The sequence below is a fragment of the Rhamphochromis longiceps genome, linkage group LG23 (genome assembly GCF_057381845.1).
Source record: "Rhamphochromis longiceps isolate RC_006_pf linkage group LG23, R_longiceps_female_GT1.1, whole genome shotgun sequence".
NCBI lineage: Eukaryota > Metazoa > Chordata > Actinopteri > Cichliformes > Cichlidae > Rhamphochromis > Rhamphochromis longiceps.
Genome location: NC_140578.1, coordinates 1434634 through 1454658, shown reverse-complemented (window position 1 = coordinate 1454658; position 20025 = coordinate 1434634). Strand labels below are relative to the sequence as shown.

The 20025-nt window shown below is 42.8% G+C and overlaps 1 protein-coding gene across 1 annotated transcript; it reads right to left on the bottom strand.

Moving 5' to 3' along the window:
- Positions 1 to 1178: 1178 nt before the first annotated feature.
- On the bottom strand, positions 1179 to 8999 carry rx1 (retinal homeobox gene 1). The gene is made up of 4 exons (XM_085399138.1): positions 8698 to 8999; positions 7957 to 8292; positions 3977 to 4230; positions 1179 to 3707 (listed from the first exon to the last, which is right to left on the bottom strand). Exons 2-4 carry the CDS (start codon positions 8264 to 8266, stop codon positions 3180 to 3182), a joined length of 1092 nt encoding a protein of 363 aa, XP_085255264.1. The 5' UTR covers positions 8267 to 8292; positions 8698 to 8999; the 3' UTR covers positions 1179 to 3179.
- Positions 9000 to 20025: the final 11026 nt, after the last annotated feature.

Genomic DNA, 20025 nt, shown 5'->3' with positions numbered 1-20025 from the left:
GCTGACCCTTCTCACCCTGGACACAGTCTGTTTGACCTGCTCCCCTCAGGCAGGAGGCTCCGGTCCATTCGCACCAGAACCTCTCGCCATAAGAACAGTTTCTTCCCCTCTGCTGTTGGACACATGAACAATAACCATATGACTGTACCCACCACTAACACATGACCCTACGCTGTGTCACTGCATCATTCCATGTTTGGCACTGATCACCACCTGCACTCATGTATATATCTTTCAACGTAGCACTCTTAATTCTTATTCTCATGTATATATCTCATGTATAGCTCATGCACATATCTTTCTACGTAGCACTTTTAATTCTTATCCCTACTTTTATTTTTTCATGTCTATTTAAGTGCTATTTATGACACTATGTTTGCACTGAAGCACCGCAGCAATTTCCTAATGTTGTAAACCTGCTCAACATTTGGCAATAAACCCCTTTCTGATTCTGATTCTGATGCTGGGATGAAATATCATGACATAAATATGCATATTAAAATGTTGTATCTGTGTATTGCACAGAAAAAACTGTATGCAACTTATTTTTAAAATCAGGATATCTTGCTGAGCTCTGTAACTTGGATCTAATTGCAACACATCTATTTTCATGTTAAGAATTTAAAAAGATCCTGCAAAAACGTCCATGCTTCATCCACTGGCTTATCCATATGGTCCTTGAAGTACGGTCTGCTCAGCCCTCCATCTGTCCAGGACAGTGTCTCACATGCTGAGGAGCCCAGCGAGCACGGCGGCACCGGCCCTCTGTGAACATGTGTTGCAGCGGCTGAACCTTGCAGCCTGCCTGCCTGCCAGCCTGCCTGCCTGCCTGGGGGCAATTAGGGAGCCGAGCCCTGTGGTCAGAGGCCCCCCTGGGAAGTCCTGATTGATTGGAGTCTCATCTTCCTAACAGGCTGGCATCCTGCCACAAACCCATGGAAAAGCAGAGAGGATTGAGAGGGGTAAAAAGAAAGAAAACCATGACAGAGAGACAAGGCGCACAAGTGTTTGCAGCAAAAAAAAATGTCTCTGCTCATGTATGTCAGATGACAACGATTATACTGTAGTAATCTTGGATTGCTCTAGTAGTCTTAGGGAGGTTAAAAACCCCACAGTGACTGTGGGAATGAGTGCATAGGTCAACATGAAAGCACTGCAGTGAGAACGCAGAGATACAATTTCTATCAAACTATATTTATTTTCAGTAGATCTCCATTTGTTCCAGAATATGAACATCAACAATCCAGACAAAATCCAAAAGAAATAAAACAACGATATCACTAAGACAGACATAACTAGGGCATGTAAGACAATAAAAATAACTAAAACTAGTGCAATCTTGTCTGTTATCTAACCTTTGGCTTATTCTTGGCCCAAAACATTTATGCTGCAAACTAAATGTCCTGTTAACACATAAGATAATTCTGGTTTCCTGTGCTGTGTGAGGTCACCATCGTGTAAAACTACATGAAGACAGACGATGAACAGCGGCTGTAACATTACTTATCCCCTTTAGGTCGGACAAGAGTGAATTTCAAAAGTATCCAAAAAAAAGTGGGGTGTGACTTTGTAACAATCTGGGCAGAAATGAGTCTCCTTTTTTATTTTTAACAAAAGAAAAAACACATTTTATATAGAAACATAAAAAATGGGTTTCTAAAATTGCACTTTAAGAGGACAGAGTTTTCTATCCCTCTTGTTCTGTTAAAAAGTCAAAAAATATATAAATTTCAACCTCCAAAGATTTGTTTGAGATGGTACCTGCACATGCAAAAACATTTCAGTGTCACAGTCTTATTTATTTACCTCTACTGTCCATATGAAGCATATTGTGCTCCAACTTTAAGATGATTGGGGCTTAACCCTGTAACAGATGGCATAAGACTAATATTGTGTCACTAATGACCAAAGCAGTAACAATCCATGTTTCCTCTTGTTTGAAAAAGAAAAAAAAAAACTACAACAAAATGGTTACAAGGGCCTATTTAGTGCAGCATGAGACCGTTTCTCCCCCTTCTGTTCGGGACAAAGAGGATGCACTTGGATCAATTGTGTCGAACAAAGACCGAACTATGTGGGGTGACGCATCACACAGGGCTCTTTCTGCTGCCCTGCACGTACACGCAGCCACCCAACACTGAGCTGCCAACAGGTTTTCTCCTCCAACAGTCACTCAAGCAAAAAGAGGGCTACTCCGCTGACTAGCCTGCGTTTTTTTGTCTACTTCCTCTGCCTTTCTTCTGCTTCCTCCCTTCTTTAAAGCACAAGTCAGAAAAAATGTATCCGTGCAGAGATATTTTTGGTATATTCCCGGTCCCAGTTGAGGTGACCCTTTTCCCACCAGATGAAGATCTCTTAAAGAAGCTTCTCCTCACTGATCATCTTCTTCCAGTCACACCAAGATATCTAAAACATGGACTCGCGTATCTAAACTGCGTAGCAAGTAGAAACATAAATCATAGTACAGGTGGACATAAAACGAAAACCAGCTACACGGCTTTTATAATTAAACAGATTAGTGAGATGAGCAGTGACACTGTAGTGTGTCTTCATGCCTCGATGTCACATTAAACAGAGACCAAAGGTCCATTCACAAAGTCCTCTAAGACTCTGATTTGCAGACCCATGAAAATTCGACGGCTGGACTAATTAGTAAAAACACAAATGTGGTGTAAAAAAAAAATTAGAAAAGAAAAGCATGAGAATGATATTTTGCTCGACTCAAATGATTTGGATAAATGAAAAGTGATGAATAAGAATTCCCGCATTTTGGCAGTTTTTAATGATATAGCGTGTCTTCACTGTTGGTGCACCCAAAGAGCTGCAGCAAGGGCTCAGGCATGAAACGTGCACTCAGAGCCTGTTTGTGACTCGGAAATACTTCTAGGTGTCATAAACCGTTTGTTTCACCAAGAAGACATTTGTTTTTAACGAACCCAAGGCAACAATAGACACCTAGAGATTGGACGAGCAAAACTATCGGAAACTTTTAACCCGCTGAAGGTTTCAGCTGTTTTTTAAGGGGGAAGAAGTAGAAAAGAAAAGAAAGTCTCCCCCCCAAACAAAAATTCTTACGTCCTCAGCTTTCACAGTTCAGAATCCACTTCTTTCACTTAGTGGCGTAGCACGTGACGTGTGTCACTTCCAGCATTGCTCACGTCGACCGCCGAGCTCGTTAGTCACATGGGTTGCCAGGTCTTGTCCATAGACTGGATGTGTTCCTTGGCTTTCATCCTCAGCGCAGCAATACTGGAGCTGCGCTGGTCCACATCCTCCAAAGGGTACTTTTCAGGGTATGGTGCTGGACACTGATAAGGAGGAGGAGCCATGCTCTGCATCCCTTGACCCATGGACGGATGGGGATGAGTGTGAGTGTGAGGGTGTGGATGAGGACCGTGAGGACCGTGAGGACCGTGAGGACCGTGAGGAGCGTGGGGGGTGGAGTTGAGGAAATGGTGGCTTGGGTAGCTGGGCTGGAGGCCTTGAGCTGGACCCATGAAGCCTGGGATACTGTGCACAGGTGTAGCACTGGACAGGGGAGAGGTCAGCCAGGGTTCCAAGGGGAGGGAGTTGGTCATTGGACCCATGCTGGTGTGAACCGGTGCCGGACGGTTGAAAGAGAGCATGGGTGAATCGTGGAGCTTCATGGTGCTGGCGTCCATTTTTTCCTGCCGGCGCCATTTAGCTCTGCGGTTCTGAAACCAGACCTGGAAGAAAATGACAGAAAAATAAGGTACGTGTAAATATGATGGAGTGCAGAGTTTTTCATTCTGGGTAGGGAAATATACTCGAATATACTCGACAACACTGGGGGAGTTTTTTGGATGAATACAGCCTTTCACGTAGTGTGAATATGAGATTTTATTCCAGAATAATGAGAATATCTCTAAGAAAACCCCAAAAACAAGACAGAAACGTTTGAAGTGCTTCTTAGCAATCTCTGAAATGGTGTTGCCTTTAATGCAGTTCACGTTACCTGAACTCTGACTTCGGGGAGGTTCACCTTCATGGCGAGCTCCTCGCGGCTGTACACGTCTGGGTAATGGGACTTTTCAAAGGCACGCTCCAGCTCGTGCAGCTGGTAGGTGGTGAAGGTGGTGCGGTTGCGCCTGTGTTTCTTCTTGGGCTGCTCATCCTTGCTTGGGTCCGGAGACTTGCCTTCATCGCTCTCTATACTCTTCCTCAGCTCGCTCAGTTCCTGATCACATTTGTTTGCAAATAAGCCGGAGTCTGTGGAAGAGCCCAGGAAAAAATATTGTGAGTTTTTATTTCCTCCACATGCTTTTTGACTGGACTAAGTGAATGAGAACTACAGTTTAGAGAGAAATACAAATGGAGAATGCAGTTTCCCACTTTCCAGTAGAGCAAACATTAGTTTGACACCTGCAACAATAGGCCACTGTAGGTCAGTGAAGCAAGCAATTCCCTGTACCTCAATGAAGCTCCAAAACATTCCTAATCGGATTTAGGAAGCTTTTTCCAGTGTTTACTTTTCTTCAAAGTTAAAAGGTCTTTAAAAAGAAATTTGAAAACCACAGTTTTTATCACCACGCTCAACAGCCACTCTTAGATTGTTACCATTTTTGGCTAAGCTCACAGCAGATCTGAAAGAATCTATTTCCCCCGTGCAGGAGAGCCAAAGCACGGAAACGTCCCGAGTTCTGTCCGTCTTTAGGATCACAGATTACTGACAAGCTGGTGTTTACAGACACTACAAAGCTTTCACTGGCACTGTTCCTCCTCATAACCCTCCCCGTCAAACGATTCCTCTCTCAATTCTTCTTCCTCAGCTCTATTTCTAATCGAATCAACGTGCATATTCATCAACAGTATACAGAAACATGGGAGAGGCCACAGGGGAAAACAGGGAGGTGTAACCAGACCAGCCAGCAAATTGATTTAGCTAAACAAAGTACAGAGATGATGATCCAGGAATAAAATAATCTACTCGAGTTAAGAGTTAATAAGTGCCAAGCTTGGATCTGACTCGAAGACTTAATTTCATTCAGGATGTTAGATAAGTTGCAAATCACAGACAGTGGGTTAAGCTGATTTTAATTAAGGGCTAATTTTGTATTTAGGTAAACAATAGAAACATCAGTATCATCAGTATCTCTTACACCAACTAACATATAGTGAGACGAGCAAAAATCTCGTTTTTTTATGAGCTTTCAAAGCATTTCTGTTATATTCAGCAGTTACTCTACAGAGCAGAACAGGTGTTTATCTAAAAGTGTAAAGGTGATGGCTGACATTCGCCATATTTTTGCTCTGTTTTGGTCTCTATCAGCCCTCTAAGGAAGTATTCAGCTCTTTGCTTTAACAGATGTAACTGTAACAGATTAACTGTAACAAATGTAACTGTATCAAATGTAACTGTAACAGATGTAACTGTATCAAATGTAACTGTATCAAATGTAACTGTAAAAGATGTAACTGTATCAAATGTAACTGTATCAAATGTAACTGTATCAAATGTAACTGTAACAGATGTAAATGTATCAAATGTAACTGTATCAAATGTAACTGTATCAAATGTAACTGTAAAAGATGTAACTGTAAAAGATGTAACTGTAACAGATGTAACTGTAACAGATGTAAATGTATCAAATGTAACTGTATCAAATGTAACTAACAGATGTAACTGTATCAAATGTAACTGTAACAAATGTAACTGTAACAAATGTAACTGTATCAAATGTAACTGTATCAAATGTAAATGTATCAAATGTAACTGTAACAAATGTAACTGTATCAAATGTAACTGTAACAGATGTAACTGTAACAGATGTAACTGCAACAGATGTAAATGTATCAAATGTAATTGTAACAAATGTAACTGTATCAAATGTAACTGTAACAGATGTAACTGTATCAGATGTAACTGTAACAGATGTAACTGTATTCTGACTGCAGATATTTTTCAGGTTTCTCAGGCTGAGAGATGTGAGGGCTAGACCCCGATCTCAATGAGACTTCTTCTTCTCTGATTTAATAACGACAGTTCAAGACTTTAAAGAGCAGGAAAAGGTCATTTCAAATCTCGAGGTCATTTAAAAACGCCGTCATCGCACGACCAGCTCAGACCGTGTGGTTTACAATAGTCTCGGCTGTGTTAGCAGCAGAGAGTGCATCACAGGTGAGGCAGTCTTATCGGCTGCGTGTGTTTGTGAAGAATTGATTTATAGTCCCAATTTTTTTGACTTCCTAAAAGCTGATATTGGTACGAGTCCTCATCGCTCATCAGTGCAGCTCCAAACCAAAACAGTCATGTTTAAAGGCAGGAAGTGAAATAAGGGACTGAAGCTACAGGTCATAACATGTTCAGGAATACACTTTTATGTTGAATGACATTTCAGAGCTTCAGCAGACTGTGTACGAATCTGAATGCTAGCTTGTTTCTGTTAATGGGATGCAGTGATGGAGATGAAGGAGGGGGTCGACTGTGGTCTTTCTGCTGGAGAAACGGGAGCCGAGGCAAAAGCAAAGCAGGGTTTTGGGGTTCATTTATCCACCTCTCATTAAGCAGCTATGACAAAGACCAGGCTCCGACAAAGGCAGAGGTCAGGCCTGGTTCAGTGACCAGCTCTTGGCCTGTCAGCCCATCACAGCCACTGGTCTGAAGCCTCCCTACTGTTTATCAGCCAGCAGAACATCTCAGCACGGAGAGGAGAGGGGGGTGGCCCGACTGACACCGAACACAGAGAAGCTGCTCGGTCAGGAGGAACTGGGCTGACTTCACACAGGATGGAGTGATGTCATTGGTGTTGATGGATGTTAATGCACTGAAACCAAACTGCATCTGAGTCACTTAAAAGCAGTGTTTCTGCTTCGTCTCCGGTTCACAGGAACAACTTTTTCTCTTGTTCCTGCCACAAAATCACCAACCACCTGCCTGATCCTGTGTGTGAAAATAGCTTCAGATTAAACATGATTCAATTTGATTCTAGGAGCGAACGATAACAATAAAGAGCGATTGGACTACGGTACAATCTAATCTGCACAGAAGAGAAGATTAGGGGAATTCCACAAGGGGATGGGATTGGTCTTGGGGACATAAACCCCCTACACCATCTTGTCCTGTGATTTATCTCTCAATCTCAGTCCACACGGTGGAGTTAATGCAGCTTTACATGCCAACGGTGTTTAATGCACTGATTTCGAATCGGTGCGTGAGAGGTTTTCATGCAAAGGTGGAATAACCTCATTTAAAGTGATCAGACTTTTGACGATAGGCTGTTGAAATAATACGAGCTGTAATTATAACTGAATGTCACAGATTTGAAGCTGCTTTTGTTACTCATTTTGTGTATTTTGTGTGTGTGAGAGTTGAAAATCAGATTTTGGTTTATTAGATTCTTACACCAGATTCTAAATCTCAGGTCAAAATAAAGGCCTGGGTGTTTGTGTGATGTCCTTTAAGTGGCTGTTTTTATCTAATTGTGTTTTAAAATGTTTGCTTCACTTGTTATTTATGTCATTTGATCTGTTTCCTGTTTTTTATCACAACTGCCGACAAAACAGTCACGTCACGAAGCTTGACTGGTTTATTCTGGTTCCTGAGCGAGGTTTGGACTATAAAAGGCTCGAACTGTGTTTGTGGTCAGATAATATCCTGTTCAGCTATCTGGTAGTATAAAAACATATTATGTTTGCCCAGCAGCATCAATAACTTCAGTCTACCTATGTTCTGCATTACATCATTCAAATCCTTAAAGTCAGAAAAAGCAAAGATCACTTCAGTCCAGCAGTGCTGCTGCTGCTGTATAATCAATATCTCTGACCATCTCTATGCTTTGAGGCTTTGATGATTCACCCTCAGTAACAAACTCTGCAGCAGCTGATCCATACTGCTCAAAGAGTTCACAAAATTTAATGAAACAAAATCATCTTAAAAGGTGGTGCTACTCTTACAAAATCAGCTTTGCCAGGATGGAGAGCAACAGCCGGACTCACCGTGGTACTGCTGCTGCTCTGTGCCGCTGCTGCTTCTCAGAGAGGAAAGGTGCCCGCTGTAGGACGGGTGCGACGAGGGCTCCAGCTGCTTCCCGGTCTCCGCCAGGCTGTCTATGTTCACTTTGTGGGGTCCGGGGGTCGTGGCGGGACTTAGCAAGGGGTCCTGCTCTTTGCTGAAACCCAGGATGACATCGATGCTGTGGACGCGGCCTCCCACTGCAACGCCCCCACCTTTACCCAGTTCGTGGAAATTGCTGGGCGAGAGACAGCTGTCGTCCACCATGCTCATGGTATCCAGCGATAAATGCATTCGAGCGTCTGGGCAATCACCTGGGCCTGGGGTCGAGGGAAGATGTTTGGGTGAGGCTACGCAGACGCAGATCACTAGGTCACCTAGGATGACTGTTATCCACCTAAACCTGATTATCTTCTTCGGAGGCCCAGAGGGTCAGAACCCCGTAGACTCTGAGTGTTCCAACAAACCACTAATAAGATTGTGACTATGGGTCAACTTCACACACAAAGAGGCTTTCTTATAAAACGTTTTACTGCTGGACTTAATTTTATGGAAACTCAGGCTAACATTTTTAAACGTAGTCACATTTTGGGTGAATCTTTGGACTAACGTGCACTTTTCCTGACAAATAAGTCATGAAGTTGTTGGATTTCCAGCAAATGATTCTGTGTTTGTTACATAAGAAGTAAATAATTAGAGCCGAATGAGACCGTGGCAGTGCTTACCTCTTGGAAGTAAATATGCTGAAGTACTGAAGTTACTGATGCCAGTGCTCCACCTGTTCCTCTCAGCAGCTCTCCCTCCAACTTCACTCTTCCCAGATCCGCTATGTGCACCGCCTGCAGTCGCTCAGCTGGCGTTGATTGCCTAGCATTTCTCTAAATATATTCGCTTTGTGTGACAAACAGCCCCAAACAGATGCACTCCAATGGTAAAGAGCATTTAGTAGCTGAGTTCAGACGCTATCCACTCCAGCTCAGAGAGGAGAGTGGGAGAGGAGTGAGCCGGAGAGAGAGAGGTGGACAAAGCTGAGGCGGCGTAGGAGGTGAAACGAGGGGATTAGGAGAGGGCTGTTAATTGCAATCCTTCCCCTTTAAGAGTGATTGGCGGCTGTTTTCTGCTTAAGAAACTGTTTTAAATGTCATTTTCATTTACCCCCGACGGAGAAGGCCCGGCTAACGAAGCCCGGACGAGACTTTCTTTCATAAATTTATTGTTTTAAAGACAAAAGAATCGCTCAAAGTTTTCACTAATCACTGCCGGGACCCCTTTGTGTGAAAATACTGCAAGAAAGGAAAAGGTGAAATTGTAATGCACACAATAGAACAACAACAAAAAGAAAACAATTTACCGCGGGGTTTATTTTGTGTAATAAAAATGTAAAATACAACATGTACAGTGGGGCAAAAAAGTATTTAGTCAGCCACCGATTGTGCAAGTTCCCCCACCTAAAATGATGACAGAGGTCAGTAATTTGCACCAGAGGTACACTTCAACTGTGAGAGACAGAATGTGAAAAATAAATCCATGAATCCACATGGTAGGATTTGTAAAGAATTTATTGGTAAATCAGGGTGGAAAATAAGTATTTGGTCAATAACAAAAATACAACTCAATACTTTGTAACATAACCTTTGTTGGCAATAACAGAGGTCAAACGTTTACTATAGGTCTTTACCAGGTTTGCACACACAGTAGCTGCTATTTTGGCCCATTCCTCCATGCAGATCTTCTCGAGAGCAGTGATGTTTTGGGGCTGTCGCCGAGCAACACGGACTTTCAACTCCCGCCACAGATTTTCTATGGGGTTGAGGTCTGGAGACTGGCTAGGCCACTCCAGGACTTTCAAATGCTTCTTACGGAGCCACTCCTTTGTTGCCCGGGCGGTGTGTTTTGGATCATTGTCATGTTGGAAGACCCAGCCTCGTTTCATCTTCAAAGTTCTCACTGATGGAAGGAGGTTTTGGCTTCAAATCTCACGATACATGGCCCCATTCATTCTGTCCTTAACACGGATCAGTCGTCCTGTCCCCTTGGCAGAAAAACAGCCCCATAGCATGATGTTTCCACCCCCATGCTTCACAGTAGGTATGGTGTTCTTGGGATGCAACTCAGTATTCTCCTTCCTCCAAACACGACGAGTTGAGTTTATACCAAAAAGTTCTACTTTGGTTTCATCTGACCACATGACATTCTCCCAATCCTCTGCTGTATCATCCATGTGCTCTCTGGCAAACTTCAGACGGGCCTGGACATGCACTGGCTTCAGCAGCGGAACACGTCTGGCACTGCGGGATTTGATTCCCTGTCGTTGTAGTGTGTTACTGATGGTGACCTTTGTTACTTTGGTCCCAGCTCTCTGCAGGTCATTCACCAGGTCCCCCCGTGTGGTTCTGGGATCTTTGCTCACCGTTCTCATGATCATTTTGACCCCACGGGATGAGATCTTGCGTGGAGCCCCAGATCGAGGGAGATTATCAGTGGTCTTGTATGTCTTCCATTTTCTGATGATTGCTCCCACAGTTGATTTTTTCACACCAAGCTGCTTGCCTATTGTAGATTCACTCTTCCCAGTCTGGTGCAGGTCTACAATACTTTTCCTGGTGTCCTTCGAAAGCTCTTTGGTCTTGGCCATGGCGGCGTTTGGAGTCTGACTGTTTGAGGCTGTGGACAGGTGTCTTTTATACAGATGATGAGTTCAAACAGGTGCCATTCATACAGGTAACGAGTGGGGGACAGAAAAGCTTCTTACAGAAGACGTTACAGGTCTGTGAGAGCCAGAGATTTTCCTTGTTTGAGGTGACCAAATACTTATTTTCCACCCTGATTTACGAATAAATTCTTTACAAATCCTACCATGTGGATTCATGGATTTTTTTTTCACATTCTGTCTCTCACAGTTGAAGTGTACCTCTGGTGCAAATTACTGACCTCTGTCATCATTTTAGGTGGGGGAACTTGCACAATCGGTGGCTGACTAAATACTTTTTTGCCCCACTGTATGTTCTGTGTTGGTTCTCTGTCAGATTTGCAGGGAAGTTGTGCTACTACTAGTTTTATTAACTACAAACTAAAAAGCAAAGTGCAACAATGTAACCACTGATGTACTCAAAATATATCATTTTAAACAGATCAGGCTTGATGCATATAATTATTTACCATCTTAATTTCTGATTTTTCTACTTTATATGCACTGTTTTTATTCCGTTATTAGACATAAACTTTTATTATCGGCAGCCTGCGATATTTAAACCTTTAATTCTCCTTTTATTGTTCTGTCATTTCAGTTTTGTTTTATTTGCATATAAAGCAAGTTTGCATGAACCACCCACTAAAAGAGATTAATGGAAGCCAGTCAGTTGTTTAAATGGATTAAAAAGAGAGCTAATGTTTTATAGTGTGGTTTAAATTAATGGTAACATTTGTATATTTATTTATTTTTGTTTGTCTGATAACATTTATTTAAAAAATAAATCGGACATTTCAAACAGTTACTCGCTACTTGAGTAGTCTTTTCGCCAAGTACTTTTTTACTCTTACTTGAGTAACTTTTTTGACGACTACTTTTCACTTTTACTTGAGTAATAATATTTTAAAGTAATGCTACTCTTACTTGAGTACAATTTTTGGATACTCGACCCACCTCTGGGTTTAATGGCTCCACAGTTAATCAAATCAGTCAAAATAAGACATCATCCATCAGCTCAAAGATAACTGTAACAAAGACAAGAACTGCCTTGGCTTTGGAAAACCCACTAAATATATTTCAAATATGCTTAAACAGTGGAATAGGTGACAGAAAATACCTGTGGTGACACAGAACATCTACACAATCTCTGATTAAAAATGCCACGTCCATTTAAGACCATAGATTCAAACTATTTCATAGAAGCAGAAAAAAAACGTAAAGGGACATTATCACCTCAGGGTTATTTCATTTGACTGAGTGGTGTTTCTCAAGAGACCGCAGCGCAAAAGGCTGAGAGGTAGGGCACAGAGTTTGAAGGCCACAGACCTCAAAGTTGACCCTGGCTTAGCGTCACAGAAATTAGCACCGACTCTAAAGACGCTAAAGAGATTTCCTCTGACCTCAGACATATCTCAAAATAAAGACAGATACAGATAAACGCACAATTGAATCTAAAACTTGGACCTTCCTCAGATTCGTGTTGACACAGCTCTGACGAGAGATCAAAATGCAAATTTGTTTTTTGAGAAGAAACTGTCCCGTGATCATTTCAAATTCCTCGTCACAGTCTTTTTGTTTTTATGTTACACTTCTGTGCTACAAAGGACTGTATTTTTTCTGCACATGCCCCGCAGTAAAATAGCATCTTTTCATTCACCCACTCATACAATCACATTCACACACTCACTCAAATGCATCAGGGGAAACGTAGGGTTCAGCATTTTGCCCGAGGATGCAGATTGGAGGAGCCGGGAATCAAACCTTCCAATTATAATTAGACGACCTACTCCACCTCCTGAGCTACAGCTCCTATTTAGGATGTTAAACACTCAATAACTCCCCTCAAATGATTTAAAACTAAAGTAACCAGCGAAAGAAAACGTAAGGAGTACAAAGTAAAGATATATGCCTTAAAATGAAGGAGCTAAGAGTAAAAATAAACACTCAAGTAAATCATGGGCACTGGAAACTCTACCTAACAGTTACAGTGTATTTACACTTCATTATTTCACACCTCTGGACATCAGGGAAGTTAACGTGGGGGTGAAGACAGCAAGAAGTAAGAGACAAGTGAACTGATCAACATTTTTTACTCCCCCACTAGCAGGATACCAAAGAGGTGTAGATGCATTGTGGGTAATCTAGTTTTTGTCAAGGAACAATGAGTAGAATTAAAAAATCTGTAATTTTGAAGCTGATTTTGATTGACAGTGCCAGCTGTAAGTTTTCAACACCACTGACAGGGTAACCTCACCACTGCAGTGCACAGTGTGAAGTACTGCTGTAGCCAATGCATTAACAAAATGAAAAGGTATGTTTTCAGCCCATAATTCACTCATGTTATCTAAACAAGGCCAAAGAGTGCAGGGTCCATGGCAGAGATTCAGTTTCGGTGTAATAACAGAATATTAGAGCCGCCTTTAAACAACACAAATAATCATATAGATTTAAACCCATAAATTAAGTGCTGACGCACAAAAAGGAAATGTATTTTCTCTGAACTATTCCTCTGAGTTCAGAGTCAAGACTGAATCTTACTGCCTACAAGCTTATAAAGCAATGATAGACTAAATGCTAACTTATCCTGAGATGACATTAATACATTTTTGACCTTACGTAGTTTCTCTGTTATCCCGACTGAGCACAAATTGGTTAAGAAGGGGCAGTGTAGTTATCAAGCTGCTTAGTTTTATCAGATGACAGTGTAAGTCCCTGTGATCCTATTAGAAGTAAAAACAGCGAACTTGTAAATGAACAGTGTCAGCTTGTTAGGGGGGGTGGGTGGGAGTGGGGGCAGAGAGAGGAGGGGGAGTACAGGAGGTAAAAAGAGGGAAGGGGACCAGAAAGGGAGTGGAAGTGGGACAAATGTGGAAGTATCACAAGGAGGGCAAAGTCATGTGTCCGTGAAGATGTCTACCTCTGAGAGTAAACTAGCACACACACACACACACACGTACACACGCACACACACACACGCACAAACACACACGTACACACGCACACACGCACAAACACACACGTACACACGCACACACACACACACGTACACACACACACACGTACACACACACACACACGTACACACACACACACACACACACGTACACACACACACGTACACACACACACACACACGTACACACACGTACACACACACACGTACACACACGCACACACACGTACACACACACACACACGTACACACACACACACGTACACACACACACACACGTACACACACGCACACACACGTACACACACACACACGTACACACACACACACACACACACACACACGTACACACACACACGTACACACACACACACACACACGCACAAACACACACGTACACACACACACACGCACACGCACAAACACACACGTACACACACACACACACACGTACACACACACGTACACACACACACACACACGTACACACACACACACGTACACACACACACACACACGTACACACACGCACACACACGTACACACACACACACACGTACACACACACACACGTACACACACACACACACACACACGTACACACGCACACACACACACGCACAAACACACACGTACACACACACACACGCACACACACACACACACACACACACACACGCACAAACACACACGTACACACACACACACACACGTACACACACACACACACACGCACACACACACACACGTACACACACACACACAGTGTCCTTTTGTGATTGGCTCTCATTGGTTACAATTCCACTATCTGCAAGACTACTGAGTGTTTCCATGGTTACGTCAGCTCCATTGCTATTTGCAGTCAGTGTTTACATGGATACGTTCACTCACACACACACACACACACACACACACACACACACACACACACACACACACACACACACACACACACGTGTATAAATACTGCTCACAAAAACATTTAAAAACTTTTCCTGGATCTTGAATGAAAGAACTTGAAAATCTTTATTGACACATGTTGATACTCACATGACATCAAAAACTGAAGTCCGATTCAGAATCACACCAAAAATAGAAGTAAAAAAATTTAGTGTTGACTTAATTTGTATTATATTTATTTACTTTTTTAATGTTTTTTGAAGAGTGTCTGTGTATCTATCAGGCTAGCTATGTAGCCAACCTTGCTTCACACAATCATTTTAAGATGGCAGCTGTCTGCAATGTTCGCTGGAAGAAATAGTTACTGTAACTCCTGTACTCAGCAAATTGATTCAATTACGTTCAGTGAACTGCTGAAATCTCTGTCGGAGTCTCGGGTGTTTCCAGCTCATTTCTTTCCAAATTTTTAAAAAATAAAAACACTTTCAGAAGGAAGACGTGCTTTCAGAGCTCTGGAAGTCGATTGCAAACTAAATTAAATACAAAGCTTTAAGCTAATGTTACTCTAAATTCTGATTAAACAGTTAGTGATGAGCTCCTTTGCTATGCTCAGTTTCTACAGCTAGCTAGCTGGAAAATGCTAACAATCGTAGCCCTAAACACATTGTTTAAGCTACTACTCTCTGCCCCCCTCTGCCCCCCTCTCACGGACAATAACCATATCCAACTTCTTAATAGCAATGAACTGGTCTGCATTGGTGCATCATATCTTTATTCTCTTTCCCCCTCCTGCCCCCCCCCCCCCTCTTTCTTAAATAGATAACTATCATATCTGATATCATATCTCACAGTACAATAATATTGAATGGGTTGCATTGTTGTATTTTGTCATGTTTCTCAGGTCTTTGTCTGAATTTCTACGAACATTATTGCTAAGGATTGTCTTATTGCATTGGAGTCACACTGGGTTAAATATGTACACTTGGGTTTTAAGGGGTATTTATTATTTTCTTTTTTTTTTGGGGTTGTATGGAAGCCCCAAACGCAATTTCATTGTTCTTGACAATGACAATAAATAAATAAATACTAAATAAATACTTACACTTTGGAGGAACAGGCAGGTAGGTAATGTTACAGAGGACACGGCCTCTGGCTTTTGCTTCTTCCAAAACACCCCCGAATGTACTAGCTTACACCATAAAAAATGCACCTTTTTTTGGACCCTTCCTGCTTAATAAGCATCTGTTTTAAAAAGGGCCCAATTGCACCTTAGAACACATATGCATCAACACTACAATGAGCGGGTGGAGGGAGGTTTGGAGTCTTCTCCCACCCCCATTCTCTGCGGCCTGCTGGAGCGGGAGGGCTAGTAGGAGGAGTTGGCCGTCCGACTGCGGTCTGGGGTGTGGGGCCTCCCTGCTGCTGCGGAGTCGGGGTGGTCTGCCTCTCCCCACCGCAGGGAAAAGGGTAACACCACCTGGGTCTGGGTGCAATTCCCCCCTCCAGGGGCAAGGGTACCTAGACCCGGTTTGTAGAGTACGCTTGGGGAGTGTGATTGTGTGTACAGCGTCTCTTTATGTCTGTCTCCACGTTGGTTGAGTGTGGAGTGAGTGCATATGAGAGCATGAGGGTGGGAATGGATGTTTGTGTCTGTGTGTGCCTGTATGTCTGTGTCTATATGTCAGGTTGGGTATCAGACGCCACCTCTCTGGGGACACCTCAGGCCCTCCAAGGTTTGGAGGCCTATCTCCACCCACCACCACTTCCCCTGCCGGTGGCGGACTCCCTCAGGTGTCGGTGTGTTGGTGGTTCTTTGTGTCTGGGGGTGGGCGTCCGGGTACACACCGGCTCACTCCTTGGCGGCCGCTTGTCGGGGCCTGGGGCCTGGGGCTCGCTCGGGCCCCCTTTGGAGGTGGGGTGCCCCCGGCCTCTCGGCCTGGGGCTCGGTCACTCAGGCACAGCTGGGGGCCGGCGGAGCTCACGGGCGCGTCACTGCAACCCCCCCTGACTTCTGCTCCGCGGCTGCTGAGTGAGCCCTCATCTGGGACTCTCCTCAGCTCTTACTGGAACAGTGGCGCGGCTGCCCCTCTGTTGGTCTTCCATGGTCTCTTGTGTTCTGGGGGCCTCTGGATGTCTGGAGTTTTGATCTCCTCCATACCCGCTTCACACCCTGGAGGACGGGGCTGTGGCCCCCCCACACTCCCTAGCAGATCATTACATGGAGAAACCTTTGGAATGCAAGCATGCTGATCCACACAGGTATGCACACATGGGTATTCACAGACGCGGACTAAAGCTTTCTTGGCTGCTACCTCAAAGCACACTGTGCGCTGTCTATCTTGCGTGCTGCACAATATCGTTTATTATTTAGTAAATATTGATATCTATGACTAGCTAGTTTATTGTGATGGTGCTTTGTTTTCTCTATTATTATGTTGCTCTTTGTTGTTTGCTGTCTCCTCTGTTTGTTTTTTTTGTTTGTTTGTTTTTTTTTCTCCATACAGGTGACCCAGGAGTTCTTTTTTTTTTTTTTTTTCTCTCTCTTCCCCCCCCTTCTCACCGTCTCTTCTCCCCTTTGGTTTTCTTTCTTTCTCTCCCCCTCTTTCTCTCATTCATTCCCCCTGTCCTATTTATTAAAAAAAAAAAAAAAAAAAAAAAAAAAAATGACAAAGGATGAACTGAAGCTCTGCCATCACGTAATGTCGCATACTGCTGTTTCTGATGTCATTTAAAAAAAAAAAAAAAAAAAAAAAAAAAAAAAAAAAAGGGCCCAAGAGCCCGCTCCATGAAACCACACAATATCCACCATCATCCACCTTTAGCCAAATTTTAACCCCTACAAAAGACCTGTTTTAATCACTCACTCTGTCAACATACTTGTCACGCAAGCAGCTCTACTGTGAGACTCTACCCAAGAGACAGACGCTGCTCTTAACCTTATTTTCATAATTGAATTACAGCTGCCCCCTGTCACAGGATAAGCGCGGGCTTATCCCGATTTCTCATGTTAAGTGATATAATGATTTACATCAGCAAACCATCAATGTGTTACAGCATGTTATAATGAAAGTATGTGTAGGAAAACCTAACAAATAAAACTTTGCATCTTTTGGACGGAAGACAAAAGTTTACTGTCAAGCTGGAGAAGTGCTCCTCTGAGCATTCGTGATGCACAAACAGTGTCTATGAGGAAGGGAGAAGAAACAAATCTTGTCTGAAAAGTCAATGACGTTTGTGTGGATTTTAGAAAAGGAAGTGATGCGCTTTGCCATCTCTGAAGCATGAGGTGAGAATCGTCCTCATTGGAGATGTGCGCAGAGAAATAATTAAACGATGAGTAAGAACATCATGAAGACAAATATGACAAAAGCTCATCTACTTTTTCGAGAGCAATCAAGTGTTCAGAAGCAAACTTGACTTCATGATGCATAAAGACTGTGCTAAGCTTGAGCTTCTTAGATGCTGTACTTGACTGTTCGCCCTGACCTAAAGAAAACGTGGCGGGGACGACAAACTCCCGTAGGGCTTAAATCTGGGACTCTCCATCAGTCGCTCTTAGAAGCAAAGAAGCTTCTCGGATGAAACGTCTTCAAGAAACTTAAAGAAGTCCAGACGCTTTCCAAGCTCCTTAGGATACGGCAGTGTTGCAATATTCTGTCTGGTGATATTGTATTGATTAAGGAGCTTTAAATATTGATATTAATTAAAATACTATGAACAAGAGGCCTCACGTGCCATCATCCTGAGACAATTGTTAAGCTGAGCAAAGTCAGTGAAAAACCAAAAACTGGACACACTCAGCTTGACAAAGCTACCTCTCAATTCAACGTGGGCTAATGGTTCAGTCACGCAAACAAACACAGGAGGGCAACTGGCTTGCATCTACAACCTTTCTGCAAACAATCACAGTTTGACCCTCCAAAAGTTGATTGTGTTCATGTGGACGTCGCGTTTCTCACACTGAAAACGCGACGTCCAGATGAACAGAATCAAGTTTTGCAGATTTACTTACCTGGATGATTGAAAATGCATCAAGACAATCACAGTTTGACTCAGTCTGTCAACAATCACTCTCAGGGAGATTGAAATTATTGCTGAGGAGGAAAAGAATCCTCCCCCAAAAAGTAATCCTGTTACTTTACTGATTACTTATTTTCAAAAGTAATTACTTACTTAGTTACTTAGTTACTTTTTAAAAACACAATTTACAACCTGAGTAGGTGATAAAGTGATAGATCTTTCAGCCCAATTCTACTTTTTCTGCATAATCCATCATACAAAATGTAATCAGATGGAAAAGTCTCTTTTTAAAACTTGTTTTATTAGTTTTAATCTTTTAACTTTATGCATCAAGCAAAGATTTAATTATCTGCAACATTCTCTGACTTGAAGAAATTAGTTTAACATTTAAACCTATTTTCTGCACATTCCAGCACATAAAATAAAATATTTGTTGTGTTTACACTCAGTCTTTCAAATAGATGCAAGTAAAACACAGCAGAAAATAAATAAAGTCAAAGACTCAGCGGTCCTGTTGCTCTATTTTCACCTGTAAAGCAGGAGTGGGGTAGGCGGAGGGTTACCCTGGTGCAGGTGTGCCGCGGTCAGTGGAAGAATCCGCGAGTTTCTCTGTGAGTTTCCCATTACGTCGTAGCTACTCGGTGCTTGTTGGAAGTTTAGGGGTTTTTTTCACTGTAAAAAGAAGTTTTCTTCCCACGCACAGCGGACACTAATGTTTTTGTCACTCTTTATGGAATCAAACTCAAAGTAAGGTCAGTACTTCCACGCTTTAAACGCTGCACGCTCACACTCTCTCCCGCACTCGATATATGATCCACTGTTGATCTGCACACAGCTGTTGTCACTAACGTCACACTCACTTACGTCACTGTCATGAGACATTCTCGCAAAAAATCACGGTTTTAGTAACGCAGTAACGCAGCGTTCCTACGGGAAAGTAACGGTAATCTAATTACCGTTTTTGCAATAGTAAACCCTTACTTTACTCGTTACTCGAAAAAAAGTAATCAGATTACAGTAACGCGTTACAAGTAACGCATTACTGCCCATCTCTGTTGTTCACTAACACATGCACGGCGAATTAAAGTCCACATGGAAAAGTACCAGTGGATTCACCAAACGTCTAAAACACACCCAGACCTATGGATGTCTATCCCAACATCACAGCTCTCAGAGTCTGGCACTCCTGATAGACAGAATAACACAGAAGCTCGTATCCATGCTGCGGTTGAATATTTCTGAAAATATGAAGCAAAACTCTACAGAGATGGTAAATGGCCTGTATTTGTATAGCTTTACTAGTCCTTAAGGACCCAAAGCGCTTTACACTACATTCAGTCACACACACATTCACACACTGGTGATGGCAGCTACATTGTAGCCACAGCCACCCTGGGGCGCACTGACAGAGGCGAGGCTGCCGGACACTGGCGCCACCGGGCCCTCTGACCACCACCAGGCAACGGGTGAAGTGTCTCGCCCAAGGACACA